Here is a 13,835-nt window from a genome sequence, read left to right on the forward strand (position 1 = left end):
TTCAGTCCTGGGAATGTGAATCGTGTTTTTTATTTTCCCCTCTCTGTTTTCTTTGTTCTCCCTTTCCAAAACATCTGTTTACAATTTTTGTATAATTTTCTTATTTTCCACCCATTTTCCCATTTTCTTCTTTTTGTTCTAATTTCTGTAAAGTATCTTCAGCTTTATCTTGCAAGTTTTAAAAATTTCTGCTATCATACCTCTTATGTCTAAGATCTCCTGTTCTTTTTTCATAAATGCAGTATTTTTTGTCTGTCAAGCCAGTTACCACATATAGGCTCCAAATAACTAGAGACAATACAAGATAGACTGGGGTTAGATGTTGAAAAGTTTGATACTGATACTGAGTGCTATATTAGAAAAGGGTCTAGAGAAAGTACTGTGTGCCAGGAACACTTAGGACAACTTGATGGAGAAGGTGGGATAAGATCTGGACCTGGAATATAAGTTTGGGTATGTGAGGAACAGTGGTGTTGAGTGGTAGAAAAAGCATTGCCTTTGCAAGCAGGCCCCACTGAGTGACTGTGAAGCCTGTGAACATCCAGCCTCTCTGAGTCTCAGTTCCCATCTTTCATGGGACCAATAATATCTACCCCCCACTAGAGTTGCTGTAAGGAAACAAGGTGTATATATAAAGTGTTTGGAACTTAATACATATTCTTTATTCTGTAAGTTCCTTGAGTCCAGAAAAAAATCTTCTCCATCCACACTTCTAGTGGAGTGCTTGCTGCTAGTGGGGACTTAGTACAGCTAATGAGTGAGCAAGTAAGTAAGGGAATAAGTGGATGAGAGAATGGAGCACTCCAGACAAGGGAAATAACAGAAATAGTGACAGGAAAGTTGGAAATAAACGTGCTGCGTGGAAAAAGACTGTTGGGATCTTGGCCTGGCTAAAAAAGGTTTATATATGTGCAAGTATTTGTGGAAACATGTCTGGAAAGGTGGGCTGATACTTTTTTGGAGGGGCTGGGAGGAGGCGCCAGTAGAAAACATTTAAATTAGTGGCCAAATTGGGGTTAGAGAGCTTCTGGCTCAGAGAAATGGGGTTAATTCTAGTTGCCCACATGAATATTTGGGCAAGGGATTTAAGCTCCCTAAACTTGTTGGGGAAATGATCCGGCTCTGTCTACCCCAGAAGGTGGTAGTGATCAGGATAAAATTAGCCAGTAGATATAAGTGGCAAAGTTTCATTGGCTCAGGAAGCAGAAAAACAGAAAACCTTATTTATTCACATGGCTAAAAAAATAAAAACCTGGCTTTAAATCTTTGAAAGCAATAACTAATATGCCATGATACATGGGATGTATTTTCACCAAGAAAGTAATTCTTCTCTTGGCTTTTTCCTAATGTAACTACATAAAATTTTCCTCTGGAATTTTCTGTGTTTAGACTTACGCTGTCCAGTCCTGTCACCACTAGATACCTGAGGCTATTTAAGTTAAAATGAGTAAAATTTAATATCCAGTTCCTCTAGCCACAAGTTAAGTGTTCAGTGGCCGCATGGACCAGTGACTACCATTTGATCATTGTAGAAAATTCTGTTGGAAAGCACTGGACTAGACTACATAGAATTGTATTATGTGTGTTTATGAATTTTTTAAAATAATGTACTTTAGAATCATTGCATGTAATGGTTTTATTCTTTCTGACCTCAGTTCATAAAGCAGGTAAGTGAAGTATGTCTATTCAAAAACATTAATTTGTTTTTTCACCTACATGGGCCTCAGTTGATTGTTTAGTCTCCTGCATCAGTGGCTTTCTGTTGAGAACTGGTTCCCTAACCTGAGGGAAGTGAATGGATTTTCTTAATTAGGGAAATAACAGGATGTAGAAGATTGAATGATTTGAAGAGCTAGCCTAATTGGAAATGTAATTGATTATGTTTTACCAGATGTCATTTCAAGAATGTCTTTTTCTTTTAAGATGCTAAAGAAAATCCTTATGGAGAGGATGACAATAAGAGCCCATTCCCCCTGCAGCCCAAAAACAAACGCAGTTATGCCCAGAATGTGACTGTCTGGATCAAACCCAGTGGCCTGCAGGTAACATGACCATTCACGTTGCTTCCTGCTGGGGCAGGGGGAGGAATTCTGCAGGCAGGCAGACATCTGATTTGATTTTCCTTTCATTTGATACTTAGTAATTCAATAACTTCCAATGTTTGTCATTATTTCCAAAAAGAATTTGAGGTGGCCTACAGTAAAACATGTATACAGCAAAATCACTTCTTAAAAATTTAGAGCAGCACAAAACCTAGAGCAAGAGGGGAGACGGTTGTGCCAGGAACCCAAGGGGAAATGATAATTGTATTTGAGCAATTTGCCTCTCAGCTTCCTGCTATCTGGGTCAGGAAAACTACATGTAGGGTTATATGATTTTTCTTGTCTGATAAAAGGAAGCATGTCAATTCTAGAGAGACACATTTTCCTGGCATTTTCAGTGTAAAATTTTTGACATGGTGAGGCCTTGACGTAATGGCTTTTATCTTTAACAGCAGTTTTAAGAAGAATGTAAAAATCTTTGTTGGGTTATTTCTTCTTTCTCCATGTAGAACCCAAGCAATGGCATTATACCTTAATTGCATAAAAACATCTTTATGGAAAACTAAGTTATACTGTTATCAAGGTATGCTGCTTTCAAGCAAAGTACTCAGTGATATTTCTCCTTCCACTGACTTAGTCATTTCTACCTTTTTTTAAAAATTACTTTTTGAGCCTTTTAAAAAAAAAGATTTTTACTTATTTGAGAGAGAGCATTCCAGTGAGAGCGAGCATGGGTTGGGGGTTGGGGGCAGAGAGAGAGAGAAGCAGGCTCCCCCAAGCTCCTGATGCAGGGCTCCATCCCAGGCCCCTGGGATCATGACCTGAACTGAAGGCAGCTTCTTAACCAACTGAGCCATCCAGGTGCCCCTTTTTAGAGCCTTTTTTCTCATTTGAGCACCATCTTTTTTTCTTTATTCCTCCAATGAGTCCAGCCTAAGCCAAACAAGAAGAGGTAGGTCATCTAATAAGGGAAGTAGCTTCTGTTGATGGTTTGGTTTCTTGTAGCCCCCTTACCACAGAAACTGAACTCATCCTGCCATGGCTAAGGGGATAGGACTTTGTTGGCAAATCAGATTCTCTCTTTCCTATCATCCCTGACCCTAGTACTTCCCTGTCAGAAGGAAAGCTGAATTTTTCTTAAATTATTTTTAAATTTTGTTTTGGTCTGGGTGTATTTTTTTTTTCGTGAAAAACACATAAAAGTGATCATTTCAGCCGTTTTAAAGTATACAGTTCAGTGGCATTTAGTACAATCATAATGTTATACAACCATCATCACTAGGTAGTTCTAGAACATTTTCATCACCTCAGGAGGAAACCCTGTACCCATTAAGCAAGTCACTCTACATTCCTAACTTCCCCCAGCCCTTGGCAACCATAAATCTGCTTCTTGACTCTATGGATTTGCCCTATTCTAGATATTTCATATAAACAGCATCATATAGAGGTGCCTGTGTGGCTCAGTTGGTTAAGTGTCTACCTTCAGCTCAGGTCATGATCCCAGGGTCCTGGGATCGAGCTCCACATTGGAATCTCCCTCTGCCTTTCCTCCTGGCTTGTGCTGTCTCTCACTCACTCACTCTCTCAAATCAAATCTTTAATAAATAAGTAGCATCATAAAATATGTGACTTTTTGTCTTTGGGTTCCTTCACTTAATGTTTTCAATATTCAGACATGTTGTAACATAGATCACTACTTTATTCTTTATGATGGCCACATTTCTTTACCCATTCATTCAGTTGGTGAACATTCAGATTGTTTCCACCTTTTGGCTGTTGTGAATAATGCTGCTAAGAACATTTGCCAAAAATTTTCTTTTGTTGCTATGCTATTGTCATAACTTAGAAGTCATTACCAATCCAAGGTCATGAAAAGTTACACCTATGTTTTCTTCTAAGAGTTTTTGTAGCTTTAACTCTTGCATTTAGGTCTCTGAACTATTTTTTTTGTACATGGTATGAAGAGTCCAGCTTCATTCTTTTACATGTGGATATCCACCTGTCCTGGCACCATCTGTTGAAGAGACTGTTCCTTCCCCCATTGAATGGTCTTGGCACCCTGGCCAAAAAAGCAGTTGGCTATAGATGGATGGGTTTAATTGGATGTATTTTTGTGGGACAAGTTCATTTCTGTCACTAGGGGATTTATTATCATCAAACATTTTGAAGGAGGGAGGTCCTTTACTAATTTGAATAGAATAGTGACATTAACTCAGAAGGGATCCTCTGACACTGTACCTCTGTTCCCATTTTCATTTCACTAAATATTTAGAGCCATTCTTTTGTATTCTTTCCCCTTTGACTGCAAAATCTTACTGTTGAAATCTTTTTACCTTTGATAGACAGATGTACAGAAGATTTTAAGAAATGCAAGGAAACTACCTGAAAAAACACAGACATTCTATAAGGTGAGACTATCCGAATTATAGTGGAAGAGGGTGGGCTCTGGGATGTGTGCCAAAAATAAATGGTTCTCAATCGTCGGAGAATGTGATAGCAGAGTGAACACGGACAGCAGTTAGAAATATTTGGCTTATGCCTCAGTGTTTTCATTGATAAAGTCAGTAGAAGTGATAGGTCCACCACTGCCCTAAAATCCAAGAATTGGAAGTATTTAAGTGACCTGATTTTGTGCACAAGGGCTCCTCTTTATTGGTGCTGCTGTGAGTGACTGAAGGAAGAAGTCAGAAGAACCTGTGGGCCAGCCCTGAACTCTCCTCATCACTCTGAGTATCTAGTCCAACCCCAGGCAACCAGGATGACCTCCTGGGATGATGATTTCTCAGAACATTCTTACCCACCCAAGTAGCTGCTTCCAGGAAGGACTACTAAAATTGTACTTTTATGAATTGGATAACGATGGCCCTCCGGAAACCTGCCTAACTAATCCAGAACTATTGGTGGAGGGAATAAAGTTATAACTAGTGAATGGAGTTGGGGGTGCATTTAAGGAAACACCTTGTTTCTTCCTTTTCCATCTAGTGTTTGGTTGAAATGAAATTAAGTGGTGTGTGACGTATGCTGTGTTGTCAGTTGCGGCCCAGCTGCTAATAGTTCACGGCGCACACAGCCTCCCTCAGGCTAGCATCTCTTCCGGAGAACATACGTGCTACTTTGGGTGTTATCTCATTATCTTTATGTCACTGTTGTCTTCAAACCTAATTATGTGGCAAGCTGGTGAAATCAAGCAAGAGCAACCTTAATCAGAGTTCAAACTAGAGCTGCTTGGCGGCCATGCCCTCCCTCCCCGTGAAGCCCATAATGTACATGGCCCCTTGTGACCACTCCTTGGGGGTAGTCCCTCTCTTGCCTCCACACATTTGTCAACTGTCTACTCAAGAAGGCATACTCCTACTTTGGCCTTCTGCTGAACTTTTCTCTTGCCAACAGATGATAGTAGCGAGATGGTCAGAAAGCCCACTTCCGGCTGTATACAATCCCACTATCAGATGTGGAAGGGCCTCAGCCAGGCAACTGCGTCAGCCCCTACAGTGGACGAGGAGGAGGCCATCCTTCTTGCTTTGTAAATGAGACCACTAAGACCTGGAGAGGCTACACAATTGGCCTAGATTGCACTGCTAAGTGGTTGACGGGGCTTTTTGAATTTCAGTTTCCATCCACTACCCGACCCTTCTTTTTGTGAAATCTTTCAGGTCAGACTTCTTGAATCTTTCAGAACCTCCACCAAACATGTTCATTGTTGTTTGGCCCAGTCAGGAAGGAGGTTAGAGGGTTCAGAGCCCCTGAGGTTTGGGACTCGCCTTTTCCATGCCTGAGTAACAGGAAAAGTCGTTCACTTGAGAGTTATGAGTGAATGAAATGTGTGCAAAGTGTCTCGTGTTTGGTGTAAGTGCTTATCAGCTGTGGTGATGACCACCTGTGTCTCAGCCAGCCAGCTTTCTGATCACCTGTAGAGGAACTCCCATCGTGTCATCACACTCTTGTTACTGGCATCTCTACAAGCATTTATTCTCCTATAAAAATGCTCACTTAAGTTAGGGGATCCAGAAAAACTTACTGAGTTGAGAGCACTTGGTAAGTATGCGATAAGGAAAATGCATTTCGTAAACATTGGTGGGGGTTTTCAATCTTGTTTCAGGAGCTAAACCGTTTACGAAAGGCTGCCCTGGCATTTGGTTTCCTGGATCTGCTAAAAGGGGTGGCTGACATGTTGGAAAGGGAGTGCACGCTGCTGCCCGACACAGCGCACCCAGACGCCGCATTCCAGCTGACCCATGCCGCGCAGCAGCTCAAGCTGGCCAGTACCGGCACCTCCGAGTATGCCGGCTATGAGCACAACATCACACCGTTGCACACAGACTTCTCTGGGAGCAGCGCTGAAAGGATGTGACGCTGACTATGGGAACCTGACTATGGGAACCTTTTTTTCATGACAGGTGAAAATGACTTGGGGGTAAAAACTTTCCAATTCGTTCACCTCTGTAAAAACCACCTAAAGACCCTCCGAGGCTGCCTCAGAAGTACTGGCTTCTGAGTTTCAGTGACTGCTCGAACCTGAGGAGGGTTCTGAAAGGGTGTTTGGCTGCTTGGGCTTTGACCTATGCTTTCTGGGGCTGAGTCTTTAAGCCCAGAAATCCACTGTTGCTCTCATGATGAGCACATCTCCTGAGAAACTTAAAAGACTGATGAGCACAGAGCTCTCCCCACTTCTCAGGAAACCTAATCAGCGAGGGTTCTCTGGCTTCCTGAAAGGCTCTTCTCACTCTCCTCTCCCAACCACTTGGATATTTTCCCACTTGTGTCCTTGGAATGAGCAGCCCAAATCGTCTGGGATTTGCTAAGTACAAGCCCAACACTATCAAGTTTCAGAACCTTAGAACTCGGGCAAAACCTTGATGGTAATAACCCTTTGGTGCTTTTGGTATGTCTTGACATACAGACTTTTCAACAGCAACCAGAAATGTGTAAAATGATTCCTGTTGCTTCAAGTTTTGTTCTGTTTTTTGATGAAAATAAAATACTTCATTTTCTATAAAACAGATTCCCTGGGAAACTAATGGGTCCTTGCCTTTCAGCCTGTCCTATCATCTAAATGTAATTTCAGCTTCCTAAGTGGCCAGATTCGTAAATCCTGAGTTCCTTGGGTTCCATGCGGACATCCCTGTTTCTGGTTAGGACTCTGTCTGCGCCAGGCTCCACCCAAGTGGAAACGGTACCAATCCATTAGCTAGCTTCGGTACCAATCCATTAGCTAGCTTCGTAACGTTGGCAAGTCACGTAACTTCTCCGAGTTTTCCGTCATCAGTGCTTTTCAGATCACTCTGGATTTCCTGGCCTCAACTGAAGCAACCCTTTAACATGCTGAGTTCAACATTTCACCAGGCTATCTACTATTTTGTCTGAACAAAGGACTTTCTCATTGACAGCTTGACAACCTCTCAGACTAAATGATCTGTAAACACAAGCTATTAGGATTTTGATTGTAAATGTTTAATAGAAATACACAATCTTTTGCTTTCTCAGACAGCAATAAAGAAGTTTAGAACAATCACTAAGAGTACAGGACTCTGCCACAAAGATGCAGCATGTGCTGCAAAGCTGATCTGGCCAAGTAAACAAAGTCAGTTGAAAGAACAGAAGTTAACACAAACAAATGTTGACAGAAGTTACAGACATGCAAAATACCCGTCAGTGCAATGAACTCGTAAAAAAAAAAAAAGAAAAAAAACAGCCAACCTGTGCTAGTCAGATGTTTTTAGGTCAAACCCACATTCCCATGTCGGGCCCAGAGAAAGAGCACAACTCACGGAGTCTCCTTTCCCCCGAGGACAATAGGAATAGCAGAACAGAAAGCTCTCGTGCTCTTAAATTCTTTTATACAAGCATCACTTCTAACACATATTTTACTTGGAATGTAGTAGAGCAAACAATGTTTTTGACAATGGAAAAACTTTACAATGTCGACCTTTCAGTTTCTCTGTTGGTGGGTTTCCCGCCAGGAAGCTTTGTTAAGCTCCTCCAGCCAGAGTTCTTACTCTGATTTCACTCTCTGAGAGCAGATGAGTGAAACAACAGAACAAAGGCAGGGGTTTTTGCGGTCCGTTCCGCCCGTCACTCTGACAGGTATACAAGTAAATGGACTCAGCCAAGGCAGAGGAAGGAAGAAAACTGTTTCACGACTGTCTTGTAGGTGTGTTTCATCCGCTCCCAGGTTGCTACAGGCTGCACTGCCAGCAGCTGTTACTACCTACCAGGTGGACCCTTCGGACACCCTGTAGCCCACTTGGGTTTGGAACTCTTAGAATCTCACGGTTTTCTAAACTAATGTTCCATCTTTAGTGTTGAAAATAGTTCTGACTTAGCTCGGAATGAAGTAGGTGATCATGGTGTTCCCAAGGTTCTGACTGGTTTCTCCCCATTCTGTGCCTCCTCAGTGTGCACACAGGTAAGCCCTGTCCTATCAGGTGGTGTTAGAAGCCAAAAGATGATCAGAAGTAATCTGTGTTCTCTGGCCCCACTCAGACTCAGAAATGTTTTATCAGTGCCGAAGTCAAACTTGATTTTCAAAAAAAATCAAGGCCACCCCACTTCACAAGTCACCTCTTGGGTACAGAATGTGTAAGGTCCTGCCTGAATCACTTTCACAGGCAACAGTGCTTGTTTTTATCACAAGCAACCGCTGAAATGAACAAATCCCAGCTATGAGAATGGCCAGTACCTGGTAGGGTTAGGGCACTGAAGAAAGATCTCTGGCCCATGTGACAGCGACAGGACAAGGAGTACATGGGGGTAGGGCTGAGTGAGTCTTTTGCTGTCATTAATGGAACACAAAAGAACAAACCTGTCATCAGGTATCAGGAATCCATGTCATGCAAGTATTACACTAAGATAATACAGATATTCAGGAATGTTACTGGAGAAAAGGATAATATATATATAGCCTCACTGAGAATTTAATCATTTAACTTTAAAAAAACTTTTACATCAGTACAAGAAGGTAAAACTGTAAGAATTATAGATTAGGCTCAAACTGGCAAGAAATCATCTAAATCTCTCTTTTCAGTGGATCTTTTTCTTTTTTTGTCCAAAGCGCCGCCTGCGCTGTTTGTAAAGGTGACGGAAATTTATGTACAACCCTGAAAAAGAAAAAAAAAAAAAAAGAGAGACAATGAGGGACCAAGGGAAAAGACCGAGGGCATCTTGGTCTATGTTTATAACCAGAAGCTTCTGGGGCAGGGACTATCTCCAGATGGCTGCTTATCCTTATCCCCACAGCACTGTGCTTACTACCGCAGGGTGCTCAGGAATTGTAACTCTGAACAAGTTATCGTCAGTGCACTAGAGACCACTCACTTTGTCCCCAGGGGGTTTACTATTTCCTCTTCTCCCGTATTCTAATATGAAAATTTTCAATCATAGTGTACAGTAAACCAACACTTAGATCTACACTTTTTTTATTATATTCACTTTATCACCTACCCATTGCCATCTCATTTTTAATGTATCTCACTGTAAGCTACAGACATCAGTATACTTCACTTCTAAACATCTCATTAATAAGAGTTCAGTTTTCCTTTGTTCTTTCTTTCAAGGTTAAGATTTACATTAAATGAAATATATAAATCTGAATAAAAACAACCCAATTTTTGATTCAAGGCTACACAATAACCTGTATTAAGCAACAGTCTTAAAGGTATAAAACACTTTTCTAGGAAGTAAATTAGAAAAATTGCAGGATTTCAGAGTCAGAAAAAACTTTTTTTTTTTTCTTTTCAGAAAAAACTTTTAATCCTACTTGACCACTAACAAGTTCTGCGGCTTAGCCCCACCTCAGTTTCCTCATTGTACAAGAAGGTTAACAACACAATTTACAGGCTTACTAATGAGAGAATGTTATGTTTACAAAAGCACTTTGATCTATATGCTAATGTAACTGAGTGTACTTCTGAGTGTACTTCTAAATTACACAAATTTGAAATTTATTTCATTCTAAAGAATAAGAAAAACTACATTGTGGTCAAAAGCAATATGAATATACAATCCTTGTAAACTGGAGTATACAAAATGAAGAAAAGGCACTAGGGTTAATGCACATTAAAATATTACCCTAACTTTTCTAGTAAAGTATTTTAAGGGTCCTTCCAATACACTTATTCCTCTTGAACACATTCAGTATGCACACCTCATGGAGCCTAGTTGCAGTAACACTAGCTTTATCCAGTAATAGAGGTAAAGAACTCTTTTAATAAGTGCATTTTCCAAACTGAAGCATACTCCCTTCAAGAGCCAAACATTTTAGCATTTTCTGGTTAGAAATCTTTCTGAAATAAACCCTTTCTGAAATAGAAAAGGAGAAATTGAATAAAATTTCACCTTTAGCAAATAAATAAATAAATAAATAAATAACCAACCAACCAACCTTTGGCAGATGATCTATACCCATAATGTATAGTATTTAACTTGTGCTTTGCCATGTGCTGGTACCCTAAGGGGCTCCTAAGGGTGTGGGTCTCTTGTCCCCCAGTCCTAAATGATCAAGACCACTGAGTTTCTTGGATATACTTTCCATGGTCTTCCTCTCACTGGGGCAGCTAGCCAGATGGTCCCCAGTGATCCTACCTCCTGTATCTCCTACCCTTGTGTATCCCCTCCCATACTGTACCAGGTAGGACTGTGTAACCAACAGTATATGGCAAAAGTGGTGATATGTCACTTCTGAGATGAGGGGATAGAAGGCAGTATGGACCTGATAAAGGTGCAAATCATGTCTACAATGGTAATCATTACAATATATCGATGAACCAAATCAACACGTATACCTTAAATTTACACAATTTTATGTCAAATATATTTCTACAAAAAAATACATTTTTTTTAAAGGCAAAAAATGAAGAGTGTGGCTTCTGGCCCTCAAACCATTTGCTCTGCGGGAAGCTATATCCCGAGCAGCCACATGGAGAAGTACTGTGGCAAGAAACTGAAGCCTCCTGTTCACAGTTCCATGAGTGAGCTTGGAGCAGATCTTCCAATCCCAGTCAAGATTGCAGAAACCGCAGCCCCTGACAGAGACCTCAGGAGGGACTCTGAGCCACCCAGCTAGGCTGCTTTCTGACCCTCAGAAGCCATATGCGATAATAAGTGTTCATTGTCTTAAGCTGCTAAGTTTTGGGGTAATTTGTTACCACAGCAGTAGATAACTAACATACTATCTGTTGTCATAGCCTGTTGCTAGAAGACCAGACAGTCCTACTTAATTAGGGCTACCTTAAGATTTCTATGAACTAAAACAGAGAGAAATATGTAAATTATATTAAATGCATTAGAACTTCATCTAAAACAGTCCTTATGGTCAGGAAGGCTTTTAAATTTCTCATATTTGCAATAATTAGGTTTACTTCTTTTAGTTCTTAGTTTTTAGGAATTAAGGCAAAGATCTGAGATTTTATATCAAAGTAACTTAACATATAAGCAGGTTTTACATGAGCAGCAGGGGGGGCCTTATTATTAGATGGAAGCTTTATGACATCTCTTGGCTGCTCAGAGGCCTTGGCTGCCTTCTTCCTTCTTTGCTGCCAGTGGTATTATACAATAACCTCTGAACACTTTAGATAAGCAATGTGTCATAAAATTAGTGAAATTAAAATATGCTTCTTAATCTACTTCTAAAGAGCTTCTTACATTGTTTTAAACATGAGATATGGTACATTCCCAGTGACCGAGAGCATGCCAAGAATATAAACTCACCCACTGGTGATTTGGAAGAAATACATAGCATATTCTCCTCATGGGTTTGTTTTACAAAATAATATTTTTTACCTCTATACTACTCTTCTGGAAATAACAATCCTAATAAAGGCTTTGAAAACTTTGAGTCATTTAACTCTATCCTCTAAGAAGTAACAGGGAAAAGCCAATACTTACCTAAAAATAATATTATAAGATAAATCTGAAGAAAAAAGGAAAATCTAACTTTGATTTTCACCGGATATGGCAATGTGAAACTGAACCTTCCTGTTTCGTTGAATACTGGAATTGACTGGATCACTGAGACAGCTGAAAGCAGAAACAAGAACTTGTCAGAAGCAAATGAAATACAGTACCATCTAGTGAGAGAAGCTTCTAACCACCCGCGCCCCACCCCACCCTAGTTTCGGTTCCGGCTGTGCTGAAAATGCTTCCTCCCTCTTGGTACCTGTTTCATTTCTCTCCCTAGTTTTTACAAAAGATGAGCCTCCAAGCTGACAAGATGAAGGAGGAACATCCATTTTGTTTGTTTGTTTGTAACATCCATTTTGATAGCACTGAGCTTATGGTTTTCTATTCTATAAAATGGGAGAGAAAAATCCCTACCTGCCTCACTCACTAGGTGTTTGTTAGAATAAAACGAAGTCATTGTGAGAACCTGCTTTGGAAAACTCTAAATACCATATAAATAGGAAGCATGCAATACATGAACACCCAGCTTCCAAACCTTACAAAAATGAGCTATTTCCCTGGAATAGTCGGAGTACCAGGAGTTTTATGGAAGGAAGCCACAGAAAGAAATTCTTAAGTCTAACACCCGTATATCCGACTAAGGCTGGCAGAGGAAGGAAGCAAGCTTTGGCCTATCAGCTCAGCTATCCTTTGGAACCAAGCTTATAAAACCTAGTGCTGAACAGAAAGTACCTTCTGCCAAACATCCTAGAGGATACAGGGGGATCCACACAGTGTAACGAAGCCATGTGAGCACCTTCCAATCCATGTCAATGCAGGAAAGCATGTAGAATGGGTACCTATTGAAAATAAGGAATTCAGATGTGAAAAGCTACTTCAGGTCCTCAATGCAACCCTAGAGCATCATTCAAGAAGACTAATTTCACAATGAGCCACACACGGCTTCTTCAGAACAGAATTACAGTCCCGGGCTGTCTACTCACAAACTCCCATCACATTCTTCTCCCAATTTTCAGTGGATGTGAACTCTCTTTGATGGCAGACTAAGTTTAGGTCGTAAAGGAACCGTCTTTGGAATAGTTCAGTATATGGAATGAATGTTCAAAAGCTCTTTGCTTTTTAAGTTCTGATTTATGTTCTAAGTAGGTAAGGATGACAGACACCTTGATAATTTATCTCTGGATAAAGGAAGGTCATCAAAGTATATGGGGCCCTTGGGTAGCTCAGTTGGTTAAGTGTCACTCTTGATTTTAGCTCAGGTTATGATCTCAGGGTCATGAGATTGAGTGTGGAGTCTGCTTAAGATTCTCTCTCCTCCCTTCTGCCCTTCTCCCACTTAAAAATAAAAAAAAAAAAAAAATCAAAATTAAAGTATACAAAAGACTCCTAACCTAGAAGTAGATACACTCTTTTTAAAAAAGAGGTAACACAAAAAAGAAATTTTTCTTCCCAGAGTTAATATTAAGTTTTTATAATCTCTTTCACCTCTGTATTAGTAGATTAGAGGGTATACGGGATACTATTCAGAGCACAGTTGAGACACAATCTAGGGCTGCTCCCGCCTCTTCTCCCTCTCAACTATTAACGTTGCCAAAATATCTCTAAACCCAGAGTTGAGGAGTCAGTCTGCAAAACCCTTGTTCCACCTGACCAAAAAAGAAATGGAATATGTATGGTCGGGTAGAGAAAAATATACCTCTACTTTTAATTAGATATTTTCGTTGTTGTTGTTGTTAAAGATATTTCTCCTACTGATGACTGAGAATGGCAGATTCAGATAAGGGGTTGATTCAAACTTCAGTAATCTTGTAGTAAAAGATATATTTCCATCATTCCTTCTAGTAGGCTGGTCTTCACTGGTTCCATCTAACCTGCCTACTCTCTCCACATTTCTTC

At 40.4% G+C, this 13,835-nt stretch overlaps 2 protein-coding genes across 6 annotated transcripts in view; one reads left to right on the plus strand and one right to left on the minus strand.

Annotated features, from left to right (window-relative positions):
• The window catches only part of INTS14 (integrator complex subunit 14), a 33,016-nt gene extending 25,981 nt beyond the window's left edge, over window positions 1–7,035 (plus strand). For all 5 annotated transcript variants that reach the window (XM_041743161.1, XM_041743159.1, XM_041743163.1 and 2 more), the window contains 3 exons: window positions 1,924–2,042; window positions 4,385–4,450; window positions 6,142–7,035. In XM_041743161.1, coding sequence (XP_041599095.1) covers window positions 1,924–2,042; window positions 4,385–4,450; window positions 6,142–6,393 — 437 coding nt within the window. In that variant the 3' untranslated portion in view covers window positions 6,394–7,035. The remainder of the gene's footprint in view (window positions 1–1,923; window positions 2,043–4,384; window positions 4,451–6,141) is intronic.
• A 436-nt stretch (window positions 7,036–7,471) lies between these two features.
• HACD3 (3-hydroxyacyl-CoA dehydratase 3) overlaps window positions 7,472–13,835 on the minus strand; it is a 39,634-nt gene continuing 33,270 nt past the window's right edge. Inside the window, exons 9-11 of the mRNA XM_041743164.1 lie at window positions 12,672–12,778; window positions 11,925–12,056; window positions 7,472–9,139 (exon numbers count right to left, since the gene is read on the minus strand). Of these exons, the coding sequence (XP_041599098.1) occupies window positions 9,063–9,139; window positions 11,925–12,056; window positions 12,672–12,778 (316 nt within the window). The 3' untranslated portion in view covers window positions 7,472–9,062. The remainder of the gene's footprint in view (window positions 9,140–11,924; window positions 12,057–12,671; window positions 12,779–13,835) is intronic.

The sequence above is a fragment of the Vulpes lagopus genome, chromosome 2 (genome assembly GCF_018345385.1).
Source record: "Vulpes lagopus strain Blue_001 chromosome 2, ASM1834538v1, whole genome shotgun sequence".
In the NCBI taxonomy this organism is placed as follows: domain Eukaryota; kingdom Metazoa; phylum Chordata; class Mammalia; order Carnivora; family Canidae; genus Vulpes; species Vulpes lagopus.